The 16,368-nt window shown below is 47.2% G+C and overlaps 1 protein-coding gene across 1 annotated transcript in view; it reads right to left on the reverse strand.

The window, feature by feature from the left end:
• C5_2H6orf52 (chromosome 5_2 C6orf52 homolog) overlaps positions 1–16,368 on the reverse strand; it is a 187,686-nt gene that overhangs the window by 81,491 nt on the left and 89,827 nt on the right. The window contains exon 5 of the mRNA XM_085607263.1: positions 6,414–6,545. Within this exon, the coding sequence (XP_085463389.1) occupies positions 6,414–6,545 (132 nt within the window). The remainder of the gene's footprint in view (positions 1–6,413; positions 6,546–16,368) is intronic.

Here is a 16,368-nt window from a genome sequence, read left to right on the forward strand (position 1 = left end):
TGTACATCATTTTCTGTCCTGATGAAATTCTCTCTCACTATCTGGGGGCCTCCTGTATCACTGTCAATGGTCCATCAAGTCTATTTCTCAGTGTCTGTGTACATCTCAGTCCCCATGCCAATGTATACCTTAATTCCAGTTTCTGTGTCTTAGTGTCAGTTAATTCATTTTCAGTCACAGTTTCACTGTGTCCTCGGTCCTGCTGTACAGGTTCAATTGTCATATTCCTAAAGTGTCTCTCTCTCGGTGTGTGCATCTTCCTAAATTGATGTATCCACCTCCTCTTTTGAGGTGTCTTCCACTGTCAGTTATATTTAAAAAGAGCACAGTCACCAAAGGGATATCAAAGTTATAACTGATAATGTATATGCTGGAAGGATTAGCATTTAGTTTAATTCTTTGGAATTTATACGCCTTGCAGAATTATCTCAAATTAAGAAAGACTACAAGCTTTGGTAGCATGACAGAAAGAGCAATCACCTCAAAGGACCAACATGATCTACTAACAGTGACGAAGTATTGATCTCAGCAAGCAAATAGCATGCCAATAGATTTCTTTCACTCTAAGCAAATTGTCTACCATTTGCACATGGCATTGAAATGTATTACAGCCTATGGAGATTTGAAGGTCAGGCAGAATATGCTTAGAGGTTTATAGGTAACAGCAGAAAGGTTGCAATGATTTAGATCTTTTGAAGTGTCACATCATTAGTTCTTCTGAAGCCTCACATGAGTATATTTGAGAAATTCATATCAATTTAATTACACTAGGCCAGCGAGGAAGACATAAAAACAGGGTTACCACAGTCATGCACAATGTCTGAGTCAATATATTGCATATGCCAGTGCAAGCAAGTTTGTGTGTACTTCAGTGTGTTACCTTTTACAGTGTACAAATGTCTGTTGTTGCTGTGTTTGTGTTCCATGTCCCAGCAGTGAGCATCGCTATGGCTTAGAGCTTTTGGTTCTAGGTCTGCAGGTCAGTGTGTTTCTGTTCCAGTGATTATTTAGTCCTGTACTGATCTACAAGTTCCCCTTTAATATTCCCTCCTGTCCACATGTCAGTGTACAGTGTACTCTTCAATTCAGTGATAGTATATTCGCAATTAGTTATGCTCACCCATACATGATCCAATTTGTTCAGACACTATTGCTCACCGATACGTGATCAAGAAGGACGTATCTGTAAGGTACTTCGAAAATAAGCCCAATTCTATTCCCCACAGTGAAAGTTTCCCTCGATGTCTAAACAAGATAAATTATTGCTACAAAAGATTCATAATCTAAGTGTTCTATACAATATTCTACACAAAGTGATTACACTGGCGGCTATAACATAGAGGGAACAGTTTTTAGTTTAAGTTACCCTCCAGTATCAGTTTGCCTATTCCGAATTCTATTCATGTTGAGAAGACAGCAGTGAAAAAAGAAGTGTTGGTCTCTCATTAAGAGAGTAATTAGCCACATTGTACCCTTTAGGCAACTGCCCTTCCTTCATGGTCACTGCATGTGCCTTCTGTCTGTATGTCAATAAAATAGCATTTCAGAATCAGAACACCTGTGTATTTGGAAGTATGTGACGATTTAAACTGCAGGGTGCAATTGTTAGATCAAACCTCTTTGCATCCTGCTTATTAAATGTGTCTCTAAGTAGCGACAGGCCACGTAATAAGTCTGCTAATCTATTAAGCAACATATTTTGCTTTATGTGAGAGTTAAGTCAAGTAATTATGTTGTGTCAGCGCATTGTGGTTTCTTATGCCACCCAAGGGAACTGCAAAAGACAGACTATGGCACATTGCTTGTGATCATAGGCAATAAGGCAGTATGCCTGGAGTTTATTTTATATTATGACCAATACCTTAAAATAATTATATATTGTTTTGGGTATAACAAGAAGTTTCTCGCAATATTTAGCACACCCAAATAATATATATCTTTTATTATTATTCTGGAATATGTGGACATTTCTATCATCAAAACATTTTAACTGGATACCCTCTTTTCTTCAGTTTCCACCCCATTTCTAAAGTCACTGTAAGAAGTCACGCTGTGCATTGCATTCGGATTCTCAACTTGGTTCTCTTCTCAAGCTGGTTCTCTTCTTAAGCACAGATGGGTGACTCCAGTCTGACTAAGTGGCTTTGGTAAAACACTGCTCTGGTGCTGGTCATTTCTACATTTTTCAGCTATTAATACGAGCAATGATGATTGTTATGTATGCATACACTCCACAGACTTCAGAAGTTCTGTCTTTGATGAAACACTTGTTGGATTTGACTATCAATCTGATTACTTGTTTAGAATATGAGCAAGATATGTCTGAATATTTGTCTAAAACACTTGCATTATGCATTTATATGTATAGCCACTAATATGTATGTATACAAGGATGCAATATTTGAATAGCGCAAACCTAGTCAAACGGGTCAATGGCAAACATACAGTCAACTAGTGATAAAGGAGAAATAGTTTCTTGGAGCAGATGTGTACTGTTACTGCATTGAGATGTGTGTTCTTTAGGGAGTGCCTTCAAATCTTTCCTGAACTGGAGCAGCACTGAGGTGTTCCTGAAGGACAAAGGGATGTTGTTTTAGATCCCAGATACAGAGCAGGAAAAGGCCTGCTGACTTTTTTCTTCTTCTTCTTTTTTTTTTTAATTTCTTAGTTTCCAGTCTGATGGTGTCCTGGCTGCAGGTGTACTGGGCGCCTCCAGAGATAAGATTGCTAGAGAAGCAATGGTGCTGGTTGCAATGGATCTGTAAATGATGCAGCCGTTTTTCAAGATTGTGAGGGCTTTCAAAGGGAGCTAGTGGAGTTCCTTCAGAGTGGGGGAGATGTGATCATATTTCTTAAGGCCCTGGATCAGATGTGCTTTTGTGTGGAGGATGCCCTTAAGAAGAACCAGCATAGAATCTGGAAGGCCATGGAACAAGAGTTAACATCATCTTGAGCAGTTCTGAAGTTGCTGTCTGGATGAAACACTTCACTTTCTTTAGAAAGGAGAACTAGTACCATAGTGCCAGTTCTTTGGGCAATGTGCTCCTTGAGGTTGGGGTTCAGAATGAACCCAAGAGACTTGGCAGGAGGTGAAAGTTGGGCTTGGAAGACATCAAAGTTCAAACCAATGAGCCTGGTGTGTACTATTTCTTGCTTGCTGTCCTTGGCAGTTAAAAGGAAATTGGTCTCGATGGGGCTAAGCTTAAGGTAGGCGCTAGGATTTCAGATTTGAGTGGCGTGCAGGCTCTTTTTGAGGTGCTAGAAGTCTGGAGCGGAACCTTTCAATTAGAGTTGAGTATCACCATATTGGTGAATTCTGATGCTGTTACCTGTGGAAAGATGCAAAAAAACAATTGATGGACAGAATGCAGAACAATGTCATACATTCACCCCAGTACAGAGACCTTGGCCTAAATCCATCGGTTTTTTGCTCACCATGCCATTCCAATTTGGACCCAGCCATATGCAAATCAGTCTTGACCCTGCGCCCAATGAGAACAGTCCAGCCTGAACTGCCAGGCCAGATCCTCCCTGGACTGGAAACAAGCATCCTAGGACCGGTTTCGGACTCTCAGCCCTCATAAGCCAGGATAGCGTGACTCCAGTGGCATGGAGAGCACTGGACACACGTCTGGGCATACCAGTCCCACTCGGGCTGACAAAAGCAAAAATAACAATTGATGGACAGAATGAAACCGGTCCTAGGATGCTTGTTTCCGGTCCAGGGAGGAACTGGCTTAGCAGTTCGGGCTGGACTGTTCCCATGAGGCACAGGGTCAAGACTGATTTGCATATGGCAGGTCTAAACTGGGGTGGCATGGTGAGCAAAAGAATGATGGATTTAACCCAGATCTCTTGACTGGGGGTGTATGTTTTGATTTGTTCTGCATTCCATCCATCAATTGTGTGTCTTTTGCTTCCTCGCCCTAAGTGCGCGGGGTATGCCCAGACGTGGGTCCAGGGCTCACTGTGCCACTGGATTTAAGCTAACCTGGCTGAAGAGGGGTGAAACCCCGAAACCGGTTCTAGGATGCTTGTTTCCGGTCCAGGGAGGACCTGGCTTGGCAGTTCGGGCTGGACTGTTCCCATGAGGCACAGGGTCAAGACTGATTTGCATATGGCCAGGTCTAAACTGGAATGGCATGGTGAGCCAAAAAAGTATGGATTTAGGCCCAGATCTCTGTACTGGTGTGAATGTATGACATTGTTTTGCATTCTGTCCATCAATCTTTCTTTTTGATTAAAAAAGGCAGCCTTCGTATTCTGCAGCTAGAGGTAAAATTCTTGGAGCAAACGAGTGATGGATTTAACCTAGATCTCTTGACTGGGGGAGAATGTTTTGATTTTTTCTGCATCCCGTCCATCAATTGTGTCTTTTGTTACCTGTGGAAGGAGCCACATGGGACTAAAACTAGAGGGAACCCAGGTGTCCATGTGAACAACCAGGTGTTGGTTTGAAAGGTAGGAGAACCAGTTCATCCCATTCAAGACTCCAGGGTGTGGATGAGGATGGAATGATCGACTGCATCGAAGGCATCCAAGAGGTCCAGCAATATCTGGAGACAGAGGTTGTCACCATCATTTATAGTCAAGAGCACTGTTGCCTATGATGTGTATGATGGCAGTCGCTATGCTGCAGTGCAATCTTGGAATTAAGCGTCGACTGCGTTTTCTTAGCCAAGGAAGGGTATACGAGTGATGGGTTGGTAGTTGCCGAGATCATCAGAGTAAAGCGTAGATTTCTTTGAGAGTGGGAGGACCAGGCCGGTCTTGAGAGCTACTAAGAAGATGAGAGAGTGCAGCACTGACAAAGGTGAGTAGGAGGTGAGAGAGCTTCCCTGGAGAGCTTTAATGATGGATGAAGATAAGACACATTCATATAAAGTGGCTTTAAGTGATTTGAGTAGATTGTCGAGATTTTGAAGGCTGGCCATCGAGGGATTCTAAGGAAGGGGTGGATGTTATGTTAGGTTATGAGTAGAAGCAGGATTGATGTTGCAGATTTACTGTTGGGTCTTCTGAATTACTTCACTGAAGAAGTGGGTGATGGCATTGCACTTGTCTGTGGAGAGTGTGTTTAGAGTATTTTGGTGGCTTGATTGATGGTCTTTGGGTAGTACTGTGCTTTGTTTGATGTGATGAGCTGTCCGTGTTTTGCACAGAGGGACTACAGTATGATGAGGTTATTGTGATTTTTACGTTTCCTCAGTTTTCTTTTCTTCAGCGGATTAGGCATTTATTGTCAGCAAGCTCTTAAGAATACCAAGTTGCTTAAGGTTTTGGCTTGCACTTGAATGCTTTAGTTGGAGCACTGATGTTGACGTAGTGTTCCAAAAATGTGTTGAAATAAATTAGAAGAGTGTTGGCATCAGACGTGGAGTTGGCTGGGCTATAGAGGATTTCCATCATTATGTTGTCACTGAAGAAATATTTGAAGGAAATTAAGAATTGGTCTCTTCCAGGTAGACCTTGGTTTGCTGGTGAGACGCAGAGCAGGTAGACAGGGACAGCAAGGTGTTCGGTCCAGTCCAGGGGTCTGCATTGGATTGTTGGTGATGTTGAGAAAACAAGGTTGTGGATTTGGCCATTGGAGTGCGTTGGTGCGGTGAAGTGCGGTACCACATTGTGTCATTTCTTTACAGCTTACCTGGGAGGTTGAATATTCACAAGAGGGTCGTGTGGGCGAGCTGGAAAATAGAAATACATTTCTGCATGTGAAGATTTGACAGTGAAGTCAATTAGCTCTTTGTAAGAAAGTATTTTGTCCCCATGGATACACCCCTAATTCTAAACCACCTAGATTTTGCAAGGATTCCCCCTCCACTTCCACTCTGGTAACAGCTGTTCCGGGGATGAGTAAATATCTGCAAAAGGTTGTGAAAAACAGCAAACATGGGTTTGTGGCTATTCATCAGCTTTCAACAATAGACTAACACTGGGACACTTCGAAACTCACCACTAAGAACATATCTGCTTAAACGAAAATTCTACAACATTGGCAGAATTTCCTGGACTGTAAATCGAGGTAAAAATCACATCATTACTGATAGAATTAAGTGCACATATAGGATTGCGAATCGTGAATTACTATACTTTTCAAACTATTAGGTAAAATGTGTTAGTCAGCAATCATAAAATGAAGGAAAAAACAAGTAATGTGATGAGCAAATTAGGCCAGAAAAAGGAGGCAAGCATGAGAATAGGGTGTGGACAACATTTCACGAGTAAAGACAGAGCAGTAGCAGCACATATTTGACACACTAAGATTCTGCATTAAATAGCTTTTAGTACTACATTACTGAAAAATAAACCTGTATAACAAAAGTTAATCTGAAAACAAATGCATCAATATGTTGAAAAACAGGTCAAAAGCACATACATGTCTAAGCTCAATCTTGTGTAGTAATAATTACCTGGAGTTCCCTAGAGTGTCTGTGACAACTTTGCCACCTCTGCATGAAGGGTACTTGCTTAAAAAGAAGTAATACAGCTGGAAGTCATCCACTTCAGGACTCAGGTCACCTACGAATATTGAATAATCTGGTCTAAAAGGATTGCAGAGACAGAATTAGACAAAGTAAAGCTTAAAAGAATAATGTTCATCAAAGTAAAACATCATCTTCACACAACTAAGTTCAGCAGTGATAAACAGCTTAGAGGCCAATTTACTTAACATGTTGCTATAAGACACCACAAAGCCATATTTACAAAGCAATGGTTAAGTATCATCTTAATATTTAGCATATCTCCAAGGTCCACCCCACTAAACAAATGTATTGGCCAAATCATAACAGCGCCCTGCTTTTGCTTCTAGTCAATTACCTTAAGTTTAACAAGAAACCAAAGGATTTTAAGCTGTAGGAGGTAGGGTATGTTGGCTTAATTACAGCTTTTATGGCTATCCTGAATCAGATTACTAGGGACAGAAATGTAGCACACATGGGTCAGCGGTTTCATATTCTGGGTACTTTGAGTTATATCAATGAAGGGAAACCTTTCGGGGGGCAACTGATTGCTAAAAAAACAGGAATTGTCCCTGGATTGTCTTTGTGGCAGCCAGCATGTACTTTTTATGTATCAGAAACGTCAAGAGGTTTCCAAAAAGTTACCCTCAGGTGAGCGCAGTGGCCTCTGCCACAGAGAAGCCTAATATTACCTGCTGTTGCGTGCTGGAGACAAAGTCTATGCTATATTTAGCAGATAATCTAGACTCTTAATGACATTCTAGAAAGGCAGAATGTACAAACCTTTAGTAAAGAGGTCAGGTTTAAAAGAACAGTCATGGAGCCAACTGCCTTCACCCATTGGGGAGGGGATTTAGTTCTTCAATGATGCTCTTATTTTTGAGGCTTACTTACTTTAGGTGCAGGCAATCCTTTGTACCCCACACAGCATTTGTTGAACTGAGGGATGAGCAACAGGCTCCAGAGCGGTTGAGAAGAACAATATATTTAATTACCTTGATCAAACGAGGTGAATAATCCGATTATAAAGGTACAGAGAATTCGAGAATAATCTTTAGCCTAACAGGCTGTGACCACATACAGGGCGTGTAAAGGCGTCAAGTTATTAAGAAGACTCTAGACACAGTAAAAAGAAATGGGCAGAAAGATGTAGCAGTGCGTGGATATTTTTGCAGTTGATGCATCCTCAGTAGGTGGAGTGAAGGTTGGCTCGTAGCTTTTGGAACCAAGTGGTAATTTTGTTCTGGATGAACTACATTTTGGAGAACATAATGCTTAGTTGGTGTACTGGTTCCATGCCCACGGGTGTGGAATTTAATAAAATATCTACTTGTCCATGGGGCAGGTTGCTTCATAAATCTACTTGCCCTGTAAGAAAATCCACTTATCCCTTTCGTGCGATGTAGTGCAGTGGCAAATTATGGCAGCAATGTCATTATATAAGAGCTCTGATATATCCTCTCTGATTATTCCAGGGCTCACACCATACTAGCGTTTGAATACTTGCAACTCCCCTTATGTTGCCACATTTCCACAGATCTACATACTGGGGTTGAAGTTACTGGTAAGCAATAGTTACAGGGAGTAGTGGAGTAGTGTGGCTCACTGGTTAGAGGCGGCAGACCCGGAAGCAGAGGACGGCCCGGGACCAGGGTTCAATTCCCGACGCGGCAGGGTAGTGGACCACGGTCAGCGGACTCGATAATTCTCGCCTCGGTGCCCACTCTAACCAGGGATCACACTCGGCAACTCTGGGCATTAGCTTGCCTCATCTCCACAACGGCCCCCCACATTCGCCGGGGATGCCTGGTTTCACCTTGGAGATACCCAGGAGGGACCATCTCACAGGGATAGCCAGGACGGGTTCCCAGCGGTCTACAGCGCCACGACGCCTCGGCAGCAGTGCGCTTTACAAAAAGACATACATTTACATTTACAGGGTTAGAATGCCCTTTTGAGTCTGTGCAAACCTACTAACCTGCATGTTTTAAGAGTTTTCAACAACTCCTCTCAAATCTTTTCCCATACTTAGAAATGTTGAAAATTTACTCCCGACAATGGCAGACGTAAACCTTCTTCCAGAGTTGGGAAAAAAGTGGCTGGAGGGAAAGTGAGCTTGCAAACACTCAAGATTTTCGCAAGAGCAAATCTACACGCACACATTTGCTCATGCTAAAATGTAGTTCACAAATATTTTCTGGGAGTACTATTTCTGGTCTTGCTTCTGGAAAATCTTGGGAATTCACGAAAGCTGTATAGCTGCACTTAATGCAAAGACATTTACCATGGGTGCACTTTTGAGACATTCTTTAATAATTGGGCCCCTAATTTGGTCTGGCGTTGACCATGACCTTTTGCATTTATTAAAATTCTGTCTCTCGCTCTCCGTATAGGCTGGCTTCACTGCGAGAGATAGCATTTTGCAATGGCGATGTCCATGACAGGACATCGCCATACCCAAGGATACAAGATCTCCAGGAAGGACCGCCCCACCCGCCCGGAAGGAGGAATCGCCATCGTCCACAAATCCACCCTCCGCCTGAGCACACTCCCCGACAAGCCCACAGACCTGATGGAACACCTTAACTTCAAGATACTGGCCAGCCCTACCACCACCCTCCAAAGAACCCTCATCTACCGACCCCCTGGACCCCGCAGACCTTTCGCCAACTCCATCACGGACATCATCTCCCCACATGCCATCGCATCCACCAACTACACCCTGCTGGGAGACTTCAACTTCCACCTCGACAACCAACTGGACCCCAATACCACATCCCTCCTGGACAACCACCACAACATTGGACTCTGCCAGATTGTGACCGAACATACGCACTCAGCAGGACACACCCTCGACCCCCTCTTCAGAACAGGAAACTCCATCACCTTCAGCCACACCACCGAACTCTCATGGACTGACCATTGATGCGTCCACTTCACCTTCAGAATACCCACCATCCACAGACCCCAGCACCTGCTCCCACGAAGAAACAGGACCAGAATCACTGACGACCTGTTCAACTCCTCACTCAGCAACTCCATCCCAACCATCATGGAAAACGACGACCCCAACACCGCAGCCCGAACCCTACACAGATCGATCACCGACAGCGCCAACACCATAGCCCCACCTCAAGAAAAACAACACCCACGCCAAGAAAGCCAGATGGTTTACCACCGAACTTCGAGAATCCAGATGCTCTTGCCACCGCCTCAAAAAGGCCTGGAGGAACACCAAAACCACAGAATCCCACAACAACTTCAGAGCCGCCACCAATGCCCACCACCAACTCATCAGAAAAACGAGGAAAAAAGCGATTGAAGACAGAATCTCCACACACGTGCACAACAGCAAAGAACTCTTCAACATCATCAAGGAGTTCGCCAAACCCATTAGCGAGTCTACTGACATCCCTCCCTCACAAGACCTCTGTGACAAACTCAGCACCTTTTTCCACCACAAAATCAAGAGCATCTACGACAACTTCGACGAAAACAACCAACACACTGAACCCTCACCAACCACCCCGGACAGCCTGAAGCCAGCGATTGCCAACTGGACAGCCCTCACCCCCGAAGACACACTGAAGACAATGAAGTCAATCTACTCCGGGGCCCCCACGGACCCCTACCCCTATCACATCTTCAACAGAGCCACCGACACCATCGCACCCATGCTCCGCCACACCATCAACCACTCCCTGGCGACCATCTCGTTCCCCAACGACTGGAAACACGCAGAGGTTAACCCCCTCCTGAAGAAACCCTCGGCGGAACCCACCAACCTCAAAAAATACAGACCGATCTCCCTGCTCCCGTTCCCAGCTAAAGTCATCGAGAAAGCCACCAACAGCCAACTCGCCAGATTCATCAAAGAGCACAACATCCTCGACTCCTCCCAATCCGGCTTCAGAAAAAACACCAGTACAGAAACCGCCCTCCTCGCCGCAGCAGACAACATCTGTACCCTACTGGACAAAGGAGAAACAGTAGCCCTCATCCTCCTCGACCTCTCTGCGGCGTTCGACACAGTCTCTCACTGCACCCTAATACGCAGACTCCACGACGCAGGGATCCAGGACAAGGCCCTCGACTGGATCCGCTCCTTCCTCTCTGGCAGAACGCAGCAGGTCAGACTCCCCCCTTTTCTCTCGGACTCTACACCAATCATCTGCGGCGTCCCCCAGGGGTCCTCCCCCAGCCCTACACTCTTCAACGTCTACATGGCTCCACTCACCCCCATCGTCAGAACCTACAGACTTAACATTGTGTCATACGCAGACGACATCCAACTCATCCTCTTCCCTATTCAACGAACCAAACACCACCAGACACAACTTTCGAGAAGGCATGGAACCCATGGCCAAAAGGATGAAAAACATCTGCCTACAACTAAACACCAACAAAACAGAAGTATTCATCATAGGCCCAAACCAAGACGCCTGGAATGGCACCTGGTGCCCCCCCCGCCCTGGGAAGCCCGCCCACCCTCACGCACACTACCTGGGAATCCACCTGGATCCCGAGCTCAAAATGGTCCACCAGATCAACTTCGTCTCTTCCTCCTGCTTTCACTCCCTTCGCCTCCTCCGTAAGACCTTCAAATGGATCCGCCTCGAACACAGAAAGACAGTCACTCACGCCCTGGTCACCAGCAGACTCGACTACGGCAATGCACTCTACGCGGGAATAAACAAAAACCTCACCCGCAAACTACAGAACATCCAGAATCAATCAATCAAGATATTTGTAAAGCGCGCTACTCACCCGGAGGGTCTCAAGGCGCTAGGGGAAGGGGGGTCCGCTACTGCTCGAACAGCCAGGTCTTGAGATGCTTCCTGAAGGAGACGTGGTCTTGGGTAAGACGGAGGTGGATGGGGAGGGAGTTCCATGTCTTGGCTGCCAAGTAGGAGAAGGATCTTCCTCCCATGGTGGCTCTTCGAATGCGTGGCGAGTGTGTGGCTGGACGATCGTAGCTGGCGGGTGGGAGTGTAGAAGGTCAGGCGGTTGTTGAGGTACCTGGGGCCCAGGTCGTGGAGGGCTTTGTGTGCGTGGGTGAGGAGTCGGAACGTGATTCTCTTGCTGACGGGGAGCCAGTGAAGATCTTTCAGGTGTCCGGAGATGTGGCTGTGTCGGGGGATGTCCAGGATGAGTCGTGCGGAGGCGTTCTGGATGCGTTGGAGTCCTTTCTGTAGTTTGGCTGTGGTCCCGGTGTAGAGGGCGCTACCGTAGTCCAAACGGCTGGTGACGAGTGTCTGGGTGACCGTCTTCCTGGTTTCGGTGGGGATCCATCGGAAGATCTTACGGAGCATGCGTAGGATGTTGAAGCATGATGATGAGACTGTGTTGACTTGTCTGGTCATCGAGAGGGAGGAGTCCAGGATGAAGCCCAGGTTGCATGCGTGGTCCGTTGGTTTGGGTGCGCTGCCCAGGGTAGGGGGCCACCAGGAATCGTCCCAGGCAGAGGGTGATGGTCCAAGGATGAGGACTTCCGTCTTGTCTGAGTTCAGTTTCAGGCGGCTGTTCGTCATCCACTCGGCTACGTCTTTCATCCCTTCGTGTAGGTTGGTTCTGGCGGTGGCTGGGTCGTTGGTGAGGGAGAGGATCAGCTGGGTGTCGTCGGCGTAGGAGATGATGTTGAGGTTGTGTTGGCGTGCGATGGCTGCGAGGGGGCTCATGTAGACGTTGAAGAGGGTGGGGCTGAGTGATGATCCTTGTGGTACGCCGCAGATGACTTCGGTGGCCTCGGATCTGAACGGGGGGAGGCGGACTCTCTGAATTCTTCCGGCGAGGAATGAGATGATCCACTCCAGGGCCTTCTCTTGGATTCCGATGTTGCGGAGGCGCTGCACCAGGGTGCAGTGGCAGACCGTATCGAATGCTGCGGAGAGGTCTAGGAGGATGAGGGCCGCTGTTTCCCCGTTGTCGAGCAGGGTTCGGATGTCGTCTGTGGCTGCGATGAGGGCGGTCTCGGTGCTGTGGTTGGCTCTGAAGCCGTACTGCGAGTGGTCGAGGGATCCGTTCGTCTCGAGGAAGGTGGCAAGCTGTCTGTTGACGGTCTTCTCGATGACTTTGGCGGGAAACGGGAGGAGCGAGATGGGGCGGTAGTTCTAGAGGTCGGTGGGGTCTGCTGATGGTTTCTTCAGGAGGGCGCTGAGTTCGGCGTGCTTCCAGCTCTCCGGGAAGGTGGCGGTGTTGAAGGAGCAGTTGATGATGTCCCGGAGTTGGGGTGCGATGACGAAGTCGGCCTTGTTGAAGACGTGGTGGGGGCATGGGTCAGTTGGTTATCCGGAGTGGATGGTGTTCCTCGTGTGGATGGTGTCTTCGGTGCTGACCGGGGTCCAGGCGCGGAGGGTAGTGGTGGGGGGCGTCGGTTCGGTGGTTGGGTGCGTGGTCTGTGCGCCGAAGCTGTTGTGTATGTCGGCGATCTTGCGGTGAAAGAACGAGGCGAGTGAGTCGCAGAGGTCTTGTGAGGGAGTGATGTCGTTGTTTCCGGCGCTGGGGTTGGAGAGCTCTTTGACGATGTCGAAGAGTTCCTTGCTGTTGTGTGCGCGGTTGTCTAGTCGTTCCTTGAATGCTGTCCTCTTGGTGATGTGGATCAGCTGGTGGTGTTTGCGGGAGGCGTGCTTGAGGGCGTTCATGTTGTCAGTAGTCGGGTTTTTTCGCCAGGCTTTCTCGAGGGAGCGGCAGTTCTTCTTGGAGTTCTTGAGGTCAACGTTGAACCAGGGGGCTGTCTTGCTTTTGGTCCTGTTGGGATGGTTTTTCAGGGGTGCGAGGTCGTTGGCGCAGTTGGTGATCCACTGTGAGAGGTTGTTGGCTGCTTGGTTGGGGTCCGTTGAGCTGGCAGGAGGGTTCTGGCTCAGTGCTGTGGAGAGCTGGTCGGTGGTGATCTTGTTCCAGCTCCTGCGGGGAACCTGTTGCTGGTGGTGGTGATTCGTGGTTTTTCTGAAGCTGAAGTGGTCTGTCCAGTGGAGTCCGGTGGAGTGGCTGAAGGAGATGTGCTTGCTGGAGGAGAAGACTGGGTCAAGCGTGTGTCCGGCGTAATGTGTGGGGGTGTTCACCAGTTGCTTGAGTCTGAGGTTGGCGAGGTTGTCCAGCAGGGTGGTGGTGTTGTCGCTGTTCTCCAGGTGGAAGTTGAGGTTCCCTAGGAGGATGTAGTCAGCGGAGGGGAGGGCGTGTGGGCTGATGAAGTCTGCGATGTCTTCGCTGAATTGTGTGCGGGGTCCAGGGGGTCTGTAGATGAGGGTGCCTCTGAGTGTGGTCTTGGGGTCGGTGTGAATCTGGAAGTGAAGATGTTCGGCGGCTGTGAGGGTGTCGTCGGAGTTGGTCGTGATGCGGATGGTGTTCTTGTGGACGATGGCGATGCCTCCTCCCGTCTGGTTGACGCGGTCCCTCCGGGTGATCTTGTATCCGTCCGGGATGGCGATGGCGATGTCGGGTGCTGAGGAGGCGTTCATCCATGTTTCCGTGAGGAAGGCGACGTCTGGGGATGTGGTGTCGAGCAGGTTCCAGAGTTCCACGGCGTGTCTGTGGACGGAGCGGGTGTTGAGCAGGATGCACTTCAGGTGGTTGCTGCTGATGCTTGGCTTGGCGGGTGCGGTACGGGTCCGGATGCATGAGAACTTGCAGGATTGCAGGTGAAGGGTCCGTGGGTGCGTCTTGGGACGGCGCGGCAGCAGCCGGGGTTTCGGCCGGTGTTGAGTGCGATGAGAGTGGCGGCGTTGTAGGTCTGGCGGGTGGGCTGGCATCTGCTGGGGCCAGGGGGTATGGCGCTGGGCGTGGGCCAGGCTCGGACGGGCACAGACGGGGTTGCCTTAGGCCGCTGCAAGACTGGTCCTCAACCCGCCAAGACACTGCCACATCTCCCAGCACCTGCGCACACTGCACTGGCTCCCAATCGAGGCTAGAGTCACCTTCATGATGCTCACCCACGCACACAAGGCCCTACACGACACCGGACCAGCATACCTGAACAGCCGACTCAAATTCCACGCACCCCAAAGGACCAAATGATCAGCCCAGCTCTCCTACGCCGTGGTCCCCTGCACCAGAAAGACCAGATCGGGAGTCTGCTCCTTCTCCTTCCTCGCGGCCAGAGCCTGGAACGCCCTTCTGCTCCACCTCAGACAGACATCGCTCCCCATCTTCGCAAGAAACCTCAAAACCTGGCTCTTCGACTGACCCCCTCCTTGACGGACTGGAACCTGCATCCACCCCCTGCGCCTTGAGACCCTTACAGGTGAGTAGTCACGCTCAATAAATGCCTGATTGATTGATTGATCTCTTTCAAAAGGAGCATATCGGCACAAGTAGTTGTGTTCTGTGCCAGTAACTACTGTGGCAGAGTGTGCTTTTTGAGACCAAAATTTTTTTTCGCTTTTGCCAATGTTGGTTATAATGGTGAAGGCCCGGCAGTTCCCACATCAATAAGGTTTTACAAAAACCATGCCAAACCAATTCCCACATTGACAAAACTAAAAAGCGGACCACAAATTTCAGACCTACCGCCTTTGCCAATGCTTGTTTATTTTTGTTCCCCATAATCTTATTGAAACTGGTTACACTGGTTTTCCATTATGAATATTGTTGGGAAATACTAGAATGCATCAACACGTTACTAAATGTTGCTGCAAAGAAATTATACCTCAAAATTTACAGCAAATTTAGCTAAATGTTTTTTTCCTGCTTTCATTTTTTTTATGAACATTTTATTCTGAAAGCAAAGAATACTCAATCTTGCTTTCAAGCTTCTGCAAATATTTGCATAAAACCAGAGAGCGTTCTGGGAACATTATACATAGCCTCATATTGCTAAACTGTCACTGCCAGTAGTCCAGTCAGAGCTTACAACATTTACTTAGAGCACTCACCTTAATAAAGGCTTTAGATTAATGAACCATAAATACAAGTTTGAACAACATTAACATAAGGACAAAAATATTACCTTAACTGCAGACAGTGATCCATAAGTGGTACTGCAAACTGGCAGCCAAGGGGTTTGTGCTGCAGGGGGTTGGGCCTACTTGTCCCAGGGACAAAATACACATGAAAATGTAATCTCCTTGACCCCAAACAATATGTCCTGGGCGTCGGGCAATACGAATTCTACATCCCTGCATGCCAATTGTGTGTAGGGCTGAGGAAGTTTTAAAAGGTTAATAATGGTTTCCTTTCATCAAATGGGGCTTCTTGATTTCAGAGGCAATTAAGTATTTTTGTAATGAAGAATTTCTTTTGTGGCTGTATGTTTAACACTAGTGCATTAAGAGTCAGAGTGTAATATAGTGTTTAGAGTGACAGTTAGTAGTAGCAGGATTGGTAAAGAGTGTAAATGTGTAAGCCTCACCAGCAGGTACTAAAACTGGCCCTGCAAGAACATGCACGGTGGAAACATTTGAGCAGTCAGTGAGGATGTAGTTGAGAAGTAGAATATTTGCCCTGCGGGAGGTATTGTGTTGGAGGTCTATTATCTTTCTTACACCAAAACCTGTCAGCAAACATTTATTCCATCAGAAAAGATCTCCACAGTGGTCAGTTAAGCATTAAGCACACATTGTGAGCACATTTCTTAACAGTTAGTGGAGGAAGAAAGCAATGTTTAGTAGAGGTTTGTGTTTCTGATCAAGGTGGTGGAATGGAGTTCAGTATTTAGTCCGTCAAATGAAACGTTATTACAAATTGTACAAGATACAAGCATTGTCAACAACGGTCGCAATTAGAGAACTTGAGCAGTACATTCTTGTGCACACCAGAGTTACAAATACAGCTATAATGGAGTAAATAATAGTGCAACATATGGAACATAAAGCAGGGTACAACGTATTGTCGAGACACTCTACACAGTGTGTACTAGTCCCTCTCCAATAGATAAGGGGGATGAATGGATGGCTCCCTATCTCTGTGC

The sequence above is a fragment of the Triturus cristatus genome, chromosome 5_2 (assembly GCF_964204655.1).
Source record: "Triturus cristatus chromosome 5_2, aTriCri1.1, whole genome shotgun sequence".
NCBI lineage: Eukaryota > Metazoa > Chordata > Amphibia > Caudata > Salamandridae > Triturus > Triturus cristatus.